Raw genomic sequence first — 13,057 nt, 5'->3', positions numbered from 1 at the left:
AATTAGGAGATATCTGAGCATTTTAACTGGTATTATAAAGACAAGTTTAAAAATTCCATCAAGAATTCCTTTAAGTGATATAAGTGGTAAGTATATAAATTTTCTTTCTTATGCGTTAGTGTTGGTCATTTTACTAAGTTTAAAAAGCTAATAAATGTCAATAGCTTGGATAGGAGCCCTCTGGAAAAGAAATTTTTCCTATTTATCACTTAATTGATATGTTTACATTCCATTATTTTTTAATTTTAATCCAGTTAACATACCTGAAGTATTGTTCCCTAATAATATATATATAAAGGAGCAATCACCTTACATTTTTTAGAGGAGGAAATGAAGAACATTGTGCTTCATTATAGGTTTATCATCTGTAGAAGCATATAACATAAAGTCTAACGAGTGGTTTCATGTGGCTCCCATGAACACGAGGAGGAGCAGTGTTGGTGTCGGTGTCGTTGGAGGTAGGTGCTGACGCTTCCTGCAGGTGAACATTTCCAGGTACATGTGGCTTCTTGATTGTTAGGAGTGATTCTTCCAATAATCTAAACACTAGTCTTCTAAGTGGGCAAGCAAGCGATCATTTAAAAAGGGAACATAGTAGTTATTGTAAAATTTTAATTAACCTTTTAAAAAAATTAGCTTGTTTATAAAAACTAACCTATATAAGCTTCTCCCTCTCTCACTCTAGCCTCTTACTCCCTCTTACCCTCCTTCTCTCCCTCTGTCTTCTTTCTCCTGTCTCTTTCTCTGTTTCTCTGCATGTGTAACCTATATAAAACTGTTAACTGATATTAATACACTGTTGGGGGGAACAAATCATATGGCGTATATGCAAAATTTTATATCTGAAGAAGGGCTATTTAACATTTAAGTGATGGGTTGCCACAATTAATTTTTTATATTCCACTTTGTCCCCCAACAGAGTTTAAGAAAGGCTATAAGTATTTTTTTGTTGTGATTTTTTTTTTTTGCTTGGGTAAATTTGTGGGTTGCCATGCCCTCCCCACTGTGGGTATAATTCTCTGCACTTTTTTTCTCAACAGCTTTATTGAGAGAGAAATTACATGCCATGCAATTCATCCAGTTAAAGTGTATGATTCAGTGTGTATCAATCACAATTCATTTTAGAACATTTTTATTACCCCCAAAACCAGCCCTGTTCCCCTTAGCTGTCACCCCATCCTCCCCTGCCATCAACAGCCACTACTCTACTTTCTGTCTCTATATAAATTTCCTATTTCTAGACATTTCGCAGTATGTTGTCCTTTATGACTGGCTTCTTTGACTTAGCATAATGTTTTCAGGGTTCATTGGTGCTGTAGCATTTACTGGTACCTTATTTCCTTTTATTGCCAAGTAATATTTCATTGTACACTGTTACTAACTCTTGGTTTAACTTTTTTTTTTTTAAATTTACTAAGATGACTTTGATCTTTAATTCTTTTTTCCAGGGTGTTTACTTACCAAATAGTGTTATCCAAAGACATAATGAGTGTACTTTCTGTTCTGTCAGTCAGATTATTGATGAAAATGTTAAATTAATATCAATATATATACCCTGCAGTTCTTCATAGTGTGATTTGGTAACTCTGCATATCACCATTAGGCAAGATTTTAATAGTCCATAAAAACTAGTAACACTTTAAAGGAAATTCTGCTACCAGGGAGGAAAATATATTATCTTCTGACTTGAAAAAATAACTTTTAATGAATGTGGCTTCCTTTGTGATCCCATGTTTAGGTTTGCTGTATGCTGTAGGCGGTTATGATGGAGCTTCACGTCAGTGTCTGAGCACCGTAGAATGCTATAACGCTACAACAAACGAGTGGACCTATATAGCGGAAATGAGTACCAGGCGGAGCGGAGCAGGTGAATGGGAACCTCATTTAGTAATTGAAGCACAAAAATGATGGAAAAGAGTTAAACAAGTGAAATGATTCATTGACATTTCTTTATGCTTTCAGAAAATATATACTGATTCTAATAACTGTTAAAATGTCTTTTGACATTTTAATAAGAATATGATTGGCTTTCAGTAATACATAATGTGAAAGAAATTGCAGGTTACTTATGTATGGACCAAGTAGCCCACACCTGCTGGAAGTTCTCCTTAAGAGCCCTGACGACATCCAGGTAACCCGATGCAAGGTGAAGTATTCCAGACTGTGTGTTGTCACACCCACAGTGAAACTGCTGTCCCTCCCCTGCCTGGGCCGTGTGAACCCAGTGCTATAAACCAGGGCCTGTAGTGTTGGCAGCTATACAAATGCTGCCCACCAGCCTCCCTATGTGAACTGGGAACTGTAGCAATTTAGCACTTACTCTTTCTTTTTTTTTTTTTAAATATATCTTTATTGATTCCAGAGAGAGGAAAGGAGATGGAGAGAGAGAGATAGAAACATCAATGATGAGTCATTGATCAAGCCCACAACCTGGGCATGTGCCCTGACCAGGAATTGAACCCCGATCGCCCGGATCCCAGGTCGACGCTCAACCGCTGAGCCACGCCCGGCCGGGCAGCACTTACTCTTTCTGAGATAGGGTATGTGGTGAGAGACAGCTGCACTCAATAAAAGTTGCAGGAACTGTCAAGAAGATAACTAAGATCACCCCCAATGGATTTATGGCTTAAAACTGGCAGAGACCTGGTCAATCCAACATGGCAACTAATTTCACCTAATGATAACCTAACCTCATTATACACTCATTGTAATACATTAATATGCTAAAAGACACACCCTGAGCTGAGATGATCAGAAACGGAAAGCCCATATAAGGACACAAAACTGTCCATGGAGCGTCTCTGAGAAATCTCTACTCTTTGCCTGGGAAGATTCTGAATATTCTCCCTCCTTACTGAATAACCTACCCCCTAAAAATGGACCTCAATAAAAGAAGCAAATTCCACTAAAGGAGAGGGATACTTTGTGGAGTAGCCCATTTTCTATCTCACTGCTTTGCTAATGACCCCACTTTCACTTTAAACTAAAAATAAAAAAAAAGTCTTTTGAATTACGCAGGTAGTGGTTGGTAGCTGCACTTAAATTTTCACTTGGTAAAATTTCTAAGTGCTGTATTAAAGGCTTCTCTGTTTCATTTAATTATTTACATTGTTTGGCATTTCTTTTAGTTTATTGTTTTTAGTGCTTATTAAGGAACTTGCTTAATAATCAAGTTTCTTCATATCCATTTCTTACAAATTTTGTGCTTTAATACTTGTTATGTAAAATTTCCTAGGGCTGAAAGACCAAAGAAAGAGGTTGATACCACCAGCATTACGTTTTGAGTTTATTAAGGGAACTTATATACAAGGTGCATCTTGGGCTGCAGCAAGAGGACGTGAATATCCTCCTTGCCACATGGCAGGTGCCAAGGGGTTATATAGGACAGGGCAGGATGGATAGGATTAGTGGGGTGTGACCCACCGCTATAAGGAGAAAATGCTTTATGTGCTTGCTTGGGGTGCCGCAAAGACATGTTCCGGCACATTTGGGGTGTAGGGGAGAGGTCAGCAGTCCCTGAAGGAATTTACAAGAAGTAATCTCTGTTCTGGCTAGAGGGGTCCAGCATCGGTCACATCTGGGAACAGTTTCTCCTCCACAGTATTTATTGGTTTGCTTTTATCATGAAAGTTGTTTTCAAAACGATTAATAGCCTTCCCTCTCTGTTTCACCTACCTATGATTTTTATTCTATTTGACATGCCTCTCTTTTTAAAATAATAGTTCTTATTGAGATGCTCATTTGTCCATTCTATTCATTTCCCTTTCTTAGGTTGTATACTTTTTTGTTTTGTTTTTTTTAATCCTCACCCGAGGATATTTTTTCCATTGCTTTTCAGAGAGAATGGGGTGGGGGGGGGGGAAGAAAGAGAGAGAAACAGAAACATCAGTGTGAGAGAGAGAGACAGTGATTGGTTACCTCCCACTCGCGTGCTGTCTGTGGCCGGGGATTGAGCCTGCAACCGAGGTACATGCCCTTGGCCGGAATCATACCTGGGACCCTTCAGTCTGCGGGCTGATGCTCTAACCATTGAGCCAAACAGGCTAGGGCAGGTTGCTTTTAATATTCACTTTCTTTTTTTTAATATCCACTTACTTTTACCATGAGTAATAATTTCAAAAGTTTTAGTTATAAGTCATTTGAATAAACGTAATATGTTATAAATTTCTCGCCCCTTTTATTCTACTAAAGTTTGGCTCTTTCTGTTTTATAGGTGTTGGTGTGTTAAACAACTTATTGTATGCTGTAGGGGGTCATGATGGCCCTTTAGTAAGAAAAAGTGTTGAAGTGTATGATCCCACCACCAATACATGGAGACAGGTTGCAGATATGAACATGTGCAGAAGAAATGCAGGTATCTTTCTAGTTTACAACTGTAAAATTTATATGAATTGTATTTACAGTTTTACTAGTATACTTGTGTATTTCCATTGTTCTTTTACTGATCTGGCTTCTCTAATGGACTAGGTCTTTAAAGGCAGAATCTTATATAATAATTCTATATAGTGAATGCTTAGTATAGTGTCTAGAATGTAGCAGGTTGTTGTGACACTTCAGTTAACCTACAGTTTCTCCTAGTGGCTATTTTTGGTGATGAATGTAGAGACTAAATTAGGAGAAGAGTCCTCTTTATTCGACACTTGAATTCATTTATTCTTACTCCAAACATTTTTGAGTGCCTACCATGTATCACATCTAGAGATTCCAGTTCTCAGGGAATTTAGTCTAGTTGAGTAGATATTTATACCTGATTAAAAAGCTAGTATTTATCTGAATCTGGAGGGGAAGCTAACCCTAATCTAATACACAGGATTTCTAGGAAACGGAAAAGCTAAAAGAACGACAAATAATTTTAAGAAAGTTGAGGTCTTCAAGATTAGTAAACTAACTCCTTGAAAAGAAAATCCATGGATGGGTAATGGAAATGGAAAATAGATTCAGGAAAGCCAGTCTTTTGGGGAATGCTTTTCTTCTTTAAAATGCCATTACCTTCATGTTGTTTCCCATAGTCCAAAATAAGTTCGTGATGTTTCTCAAATTCACTGTACACCATTGGATGATGTTACAAGATACATGCTCCATGTCCCCCAAAATGCCCTTCTTTTTCTTTCTTTTTTTATATCTTTATTGATTTCAGAGAGAGGAAAGGAGAGGGAGAAAGAGAGATAGAAAATCAATGATGAGAGAGTCATTGATTGAGCTCACAACCCGGGCATGTGCCCTGACTGGGAATCGAACCCCGACTGCCTGGATCACAGGTCAACACTCAACCGCTGAGTCACGCCTGGCCGGGCCAAAATGCCCTTCTTAATGTCTCTTTAATTTAAACGTGATTACCACGGGAAACTAAATACGTGGGACTGCAAGAACTGTCAACAACAGAACAGAATTTAATATTAATTCTCCATGAACTTGCATCTCATTCAATCATTTGTATTTGGTGAGGTCCTAGAAACCTCTCAGCTGTAGATAGTCTGGAAACATGGTAAGACCCACACATCTGGGCCGTAGGTAGAATGCGTGCTTGACCCCCCATACATACTAAGTTAGAAAAATCACAGTAATATGTGCATGTGCCTTCCCTGGATGAGGACATTTATTTGCAATTTGAACTTTTGTTACTATTTTCCTAAAGGTTGGAATATTCTTACTTTTTCCCTCTACTCATGTTTAATTTTCAAATCAAAATAAGCTTATTTCTGCTAGCCAAAAGAATAAGGACATATGTAGAGCAATCATTGCCCTGCTCTTGCTTTTCAAGTATTTGAACTACTTTAAAATGGTATGAATTTGCTCCTGTCAAGAAACTAAAATAGTAACACAGTTGAGTTTGAGTAGGAAAGATCCACTCCATTTGCAAGGTTGCTAGTGCACCTTTAAATGCTGTATATAGAATTGGCTCATTATTTTGTTATGTTAAAAATCTGCAAGCGTCTGTTAATTACGCCAGCAAAACTATGTAGGGAACTACAGAGACCAGTATGTGGTAGCATCCTTCTGGATTTTTTGATGCCCTCTAGTACCAGTTCATAATAGATCTGAATCTTGTTTAGAATTATTAAATATGCTTTATAAAAATATGGAAATAAAGGTGTTCATCTTTTAAATCAGCAATTTTTTGGTAAAAATTATATTAAGAAAATAGTTGCACAAGGATGAAAAAAAGTATGCAAGAGAGATCCTTATTCATTGCAACATCATTGATAAGAGAAAAAAACTAAGAATAACTTAATATCCATTAGTAAAAAAATGTTGATGTCCATCAAAGGCAACTAATAAAATTATGGTATTATCATACATGGAATACTATGCGGTCACTTAAAAGTATGGAGATCTATATTTACTAACTTAGGGAGATGTCCAAGGTATATTGTTTGGTGGGAGTGGGTGAGTAATAAAGTAGCATGTATATTATGAGCTCTTTGGGGTTAAAATAGAAGTGTCTGAATATATATGCATAGAAAACAGTTGGCAAGAGTAGAGATCACAATTTCAATGGTCATTATTCTAAGCCGTATAGGATTAGAGGTGATCTTTTCTTCTTTATAGTTTTTTAGATGTTTTGAATTTTTGCAAAAAACAGGCCATGAGTTACTCTAATAATAATGAAATAAATAATATTGCTCTCTTCTTTTGAAGGAGATAAAATAGTTAATCAGTCAGTATAGTAATTAAAATTCAGAATCATTTTTATCTTCTATTATAATATAGGGTATCCCAAAAAAATGTATACACACTTTGAATCATTATAAAGTCAGTGTTTATTAACATACAATTCATTTAGAAAATTTTAAAGAATCTACAGAAATGAATACTTATTTTGGCCAATGTCTGTTTTCAAAATGATGACCATTCTGGTCCAGGCACTGCTGATAATGCAAGGCAATGGAATCGCAAATATCAAGAATCATTTTGTTCGGTATTTTTCCACCCTCAATTCATCAACTGTTGCTGGGTTTGTACCATAAACTTTATCTTTTATGTATCCTCATAAAAAAGTCTAGTGGATAAATTTTCTTTGTCAAAGCTTAGTCTGGCTTTACCCATTATTTTGAATCAGACCTGAAAAGGAGTGAAAATTAAGTGTGTTATCAGCTGTTTAAGTGTGTATACATTTTGGGGGGACACCCTGTATAGTTTTTCCTTAGGTTTCACTAAGAAGTTGACTTTGAGTTACTAAACTTATTTGACCTTTAATTTTTCAATTTAAAAAAAAGTGGATTAAAATAGTTTCTAACCTATAAAGTAAGGTTATTGTGAAGATTAAGTAAAGTAATGCAAAAATAAAGCAGCTACTGCATAAATGACACCAGTAGGAGCTTAGAAGTGGTATTAGACTCTCCCATATAAAAACAATTCCTTCTCTGTTCACCATCTCTTTTCTTGCCTCTTTTAAGAATGTGTCTCTTGATCACCTCACCAAATATGTGTAGGGATATTCATATTCATCCAAATTTTAAAAATAATTGTTTTTTTCTCTGATTTTTTTAAAGGTGTTTGTGCTGTCAATGGTCTGCTATATGTAGTTGGAGGGGATGATGGTTCCTGTAACTTGGCATCGGTAGAATATTATAACCCAACAACTGATAAATGGACAGTTGTGTCATCTTGTATGAGCACAGGGAGAAGTTATGCAGGTAATAATTGTCTGATTTTCTTACAGGCTTCTATTACAGTATAAAAAATTACATCATTATGATTTTTACATTAAGAATGTTTTTCTGTTATAAGAAGAAAGTCTTTTCCAAAGTATATTTTATTTCTTGTTCTTAAAACAATATTGGTTATGTATTTTCTGAAATAAAGCAGTAGTATTCTTTTGTCATTCTACAGTCATTTATATGTGAAATCACAAATCTTTCCAGCGCAGGATCATATAGTGAACTTACCATGGCTAATATCTGTATGCAGTGGAGTGGAATTCACTATGTAGCAAGGCTTTCATTACTCAGATATACAAAAAGTATGACCCCCTACAACACCCCTCTGGCAGGGCTCCTATGATAGTATTATACTGAGGCTGTGGAGTAATTTTTCTTACTTAAGCATAGCACTGGTTGAATTATAAAATATAATTTTCATCCATCCTCTTAAAGTAAGAGAAATGGTAATTCTCTTTAATAAACTTAATGATGAGTCTTTAAAATTGTATGTTATAATTATTCTGATAGAAATTAATATTGCTTTAAATATTAGAATGTTTCAGTAACATTCTAATATTGATCCAATTGTGGAGAAAAAAGAAGTTTATACTAATTAACCATCACTATTGTTTATGTATCATCCAGAACAACACCTAATAGAATAATATACAATAGGATCCCAGAATAACATGGCTGAAAGTTAGGAAAAATTTTTTAACAGTCTGATTGAGATATAACTGACATAGAATAAATAGCATATATTTAAGGATACAGTTGTTATTTTTGACATATATATACCCATGAAACCATCACCACAGTCAAGATAACGAAAATAGTTACCACCTCTGAAATTTTCTTTGTGCCCCTTTGAGTATTAGATGGATTTTAGTATTTCCTGAGTAAAATTATTTTTCCTTAATTGTAACTGCAAAGAGCAAAAGAGTAATCTGGATTAAATAGTCTGATGTTTTGGTCTATAAACAGATTTCACTTTCATTTAGGTTAAAATGATAGTACTTTTGATACACCATGATTTGTCCAGTCCCTGTTGCTTAATAAAATGAAGAACTCAGTATTTTCTCAGATATGCAGAATGCTGCCTGTACCTTCTGTTTTATTTCTTCATTTCTTTGCTCAGGGGTCACAGTTATTGATAAACCATTATGAGCCTGAGGACATTTTCAGCATATTTATACATGAGGAACAGACTTCAACAAGTATTTCGGAAGTGACTGAGAATCTAGCACTTCTCCACTTGTAGCTGCACTTTAAGTCTCTGCAGAAGATAAGATCGTCTGCCTTTATAGGCCTCAGATTCTGAAGATTATTTTTGGTAGAAGCACCGTGTAGGCTTTTTCTGCAATGAGCAGCAGCTGACTGAATTTTAATAAGAAACCTGGACTGCAGTACTTGCTCGTCAGTCTTTAGACAGCAGTTGCTTTCATAAAGACTAGTTACTGACCTTGAACAACTGGATCATTTTGTGGAGGAGGGTAAAGTAACGTGTGTTGCTGTAAATTAATTTTCTCTCTCTCGGTTCCTCCGGAAAATCTGTATACACAGGAACTGAGAATCTTCGAGCAGGTATTCAAATCTGTGTAAGTATATAAACTAATTGAGGGATAAAACTGTTTGCTTTTATAAAATATCTTTGATTACATGAGTATAATAAATGGTGTGCATATAACTGTGTGTCTATATGCTTTCCTTTAAATAGGTTTGAAAAGATGTTTGAAACTTGATTATACTATTTATAATTGGCACAGTACTTTGAATTATGCCAGTACTACATTGTAAAACAGAGTTGTATTTTTTGATATTTAACAATGCTTAACACTTTAAAATGCCACTTCTGAGGAATGAACATGGTGTAACACACTTGAATATGTGTGATGCCAAACTTTTTAAAAATAAAATGTAAATTATGCTTATTTATTATTTCCTTTGGTTTAATCTTGGTCATGTTTTGGTGTATACTTTTTATTTTTTTCTTAAAGTAACCCTTTGGCATGATCATTACAGCAGGTTTCTGATGAATATAATGAATGTATGGAATTCAACTGAATTTGCATGGTCTTAAGAATTTTTTCCGTGTGTATAAATTTAGCTGCTATTAACAGAAGAGAGAACTTTCTGTGAGTAGCCATGTGCGTTGATCAGATACAATTTTTCTGAGATCTTCAATTAATCTCACTTTAAAAATGACCAAAACATGTCTTTCTGGAATTATCTTTGAATAAACGTTTGTATATTATTTGTTTTACATTGTCCTTGATTTTTATCTATTTAGGAAAGTTATCTGTTCAGTTTTTCTATTCTTTTGTAAAATTTGCATTTTCTAACTTCACAAATCAGTATTTTTTATTTCTTGCCAAAGTGACCTCTAAGGCAAGTCTGTTAAATCAATAACTGAAGTCACTGAAAATTGTTCTCCAAGAAAAAGATACCCGAACCATCAAGGAAAAATCTCCCAAGGATTGGTGAAATTTTAAGTTTTTTTATTCCTCTGTCCCTATATGGGCAGGACACACAAATAACATTGGACCAAAACGTCAAAGAAAAAATACCCACTCTAAAACAACTGAGAAATAAATTGTGATTTTGATACAAAGTAAAAGGAATTAAGGAAATGGGAATTGGAGAGTGATGTGGACAGGTGAGGTGCTGGACACAAGAGAGGGCCAGAAGAGGGAAGGAGGAGGACAGGAGGTGATGGGATATGGTTGCTGTTCTTCAGGAGAGGAATTTAAAAGGTTTAGCATGAGCTGTTGCCAGAACAGTTGGGAGGAAAGAATTATACCTCTGATACAATTTCTTTCTCTTTAATATAGAGTATTCACATTTAAACATAGAACCATATTTGTTTTTTATATATAACAACAAAAATTTTATTTCTCCCAGTTCTGGAAGCTGAGAATTTCAAGATCAAGGCACCAGCAGATTCAGTGTCTAGTGAGAACTCGCTTCCTGGTTCATAGACTGTCTTTTCACTGTGTATTCACATGTCTTCTCTCTCTCTTTGGTCTCTTTCATAGGAGCACTAATCCCATTCCTGACCCAATCACCTCCAAAAGGCCCCACGTCCTCATACTATTACTTTGGGAATTATGTCTCCCCAAAATTCCTATGTTGAATTTGGGGGAGACATAAACATTCAGTTCATTGCAGAGGTGTTTGGAGTAGGAAGGGATGAGCACTTCACAGAACATATTCTAACCACCAAAGGGATTTTATAAAACTATTTCCAAAATTCCATCACCTTTAACCACACCTAAACAGTCTGAACTGTATCCTGGTACAATAGATGAGAAAGAAGTAACAACCCATTGATCAATTGCTCCAGAAATAGATAATCCAACATCAAGTATGCCGAGAACCAAATCTTCATTTTCCACATACAAATTTCAATAGCGCTTAAATAGAAAGTACTAAATTCAATAGGTCAACTAATGTAATTATCTCAGGTTTTTTTCTTCTTTTAAAACAGGCTTATTTTCTTATAAAAGTAATATATACCATAACTGAAAAATACAGGAAAGTAGAATTTAATCACTCATAATCCTACCACCTCAAATACAGTACATGTTTTCCTCCAATTTTCTTTTTTATCTGTACCATTAAAAAATTTTTTTTACAATAGCTTCGTTGAGTGAGATATAATTCACATACCATACAATTCACCCATTTAAGGTGTACAGTTCAATGGATTTAGTGTGTTTACAGAACTGCAACCGTCACAGTTTAGGACATTTTCATCATCCCTCAAACTCCATACCCATTAGTACTCCCCATTTCCCCCCAAACCAACAGCCCTAAGTAAGCACTAACTTATTTTACGTTAACATAGAACCACATTTAATACTTCGTTGAATTTTCCGTTGTAATTGGAAATACGAACAATTTAATCAAAAAGAAGAAAGCCTATGCTCACCTTACGAAAACATGAATTTCTGCCATAGTGTGGCTCCAAGCATGTCCGTTGTCAACAAACCTGCCATAGTGTGGCTCCAAGCATGTCCATTGTCAACAAACATGTTGAGAGTCTAATGAACTTGGAGCACTGCTAGCTATTTCTGATAGTGGCACCAAGAAAAATGTGTGGCGTTATTTTTCCTGATCACTTCCAAAACACTAATGTTCCATGAATCTATCAATTAAAGATTTATCTAAAAAATTTTAAGCTTTTGTTAAAATCTATTAGGGTAAAAAAATCTTAAATACTTAGCATGTCAAATACCTCATTCTTTCTTTGAAGCCTTAATAGCTATAAGATAAAATAGTTTTGCGAAGACTTGTCAGTAGCAGAATTTATAAATAACTATGATTTCAGGGGCTTTGAATATACCCCCTTCCCCCACACCAGCCTTTGTCTTTGCAGTTTGAAACATCTCTCTCTTTTTTTTTTTTAAAAACACATTCCTGGCTTGTTCTATTACTGCACAAAACAGATCAGAAGTTAAGGCAGAAAGTCATCTTAGACATCCCTCCAAGGAAACAGTACCAGGTTTGAGCAGAGTTCAGGGCTAGATCCAAGAACCTGCATCTTGAAGAAACTCTGCTGCCTGCCTTGCTTAGATCTATGCCTTCTTGGATGAAAGCAGTGGTGGAGAGAAGGTGGATAGTGTGTATACTGCCAGGATATTTTCAGCTCTCTTTTCCCATTTTTTATGGGTTCTGACATACGATTCCTGCTATTTAATATCATCCCTTATAGACAACTTGAGCACCCAGGTATTTATTATCTCAGCTGATGAGTTATGAGACTTCTTATTTTATTAGGTAAAGGAATAGCATAATCTTACAAAGTGATATGCTAATAAGCCTGCCTCTTATTTTAGTTTGGTCTTCAGCAAATTGCCTCCTACTGATTTGTATGGCTGCCAGTGTCCCATGTTGAAGAGGAGGCCACGTGGAAGAGTGGAATCACACTTCGAATCAAGATTTTAGGGTTCTAATCCTGCCTTCAAGACTAAGGGAAGAAAAGCAGTGTGACCTATTGGAAAGCACATGGGCATAGGAATCAGGCGGCTCTGAGTCCACATCCCTATCTGTTGCTTGTTGTGACTTAACTTCTGACCCTTTGTCTTCTGTAAAATAGCAACAGTAGTGTGTATGTCATTTACAAGGTGACTGTGGAGTTTGAAAGATATGTATATTAAGGTGCTCAAAACAGAGGACTCTCAATAAATTACCACTATTGTTGCTCTTCTCCAAACCTCCTATTTCTTCATTGTAGGGAAGTAAGTGAACTGAGCTGCTATATCTATATTTCCTTTCAGCTCTAAATCTCCAAGACTTAAAAAATAATTTGACCGTTCCATACACAAATACCTGCTCTGATTTAGAAAATATATGTACTATGGTAGGATGCTAAGCCAGAAACAATAACCAGTATTTACTGAGCACTTCTTGTA

General features: G+C 35.5%; 1 protein-coding gene across 2 annotated transcripts in view; it reads left to right on the top strand.

The window, feature by feature from the left end:
• The window catches only part of KLHL2 (kelch like family member 2), an 80,729-nt gene extending 70,832 nt beyond the window's left edge, over positions 1–9,897 (top strand). For both annotated transcript variants that reach the window (XM_081136742.1, XM_081136741.1), the window contains 5 exons: positions 357–458; positions 1,739–1,867; positions 4,214–4,354; positions 7,494–7,637; positions 8,782–9,897. In XM_081136742.1, coding sequence (XP_080992868.1) covers positions 357–458; positions 1,739–1,867; positions 4,214–4,354; positions 7,494–7,637; positions 8,782–8,810 — 545 coding nt within the window. In that variant the 3' untranslated portion in view covers positions 8,811–9,897. The remainder of the gene's footprint in view (positions 1–356; positions 459–1,738; positions 1,868–4,213; positions 4,355–7,493; positions 7,638–8,781) is intronic.
• The last annotated feature ends 3,160 nt before the right edge of the window (positions 9,898–13,057 follow it).

This window comes from Miniopterus schreibersii, assembly GCF_964146895.1.
Source record: "Miniopterus schreibersii genome assembly, chromosome: 4".
NCBI lineage: Eukaryota > Metazoa > Chordata > Mammalia > Chiroptera > Miniopteridae > Miniopterus > Miniopterus schreibersii.
The sequence above is the reverse complement of the archived record's forward strand: the minus strand, read 5'-3'. Positions and strand labels throughout refer to the sequence as shown.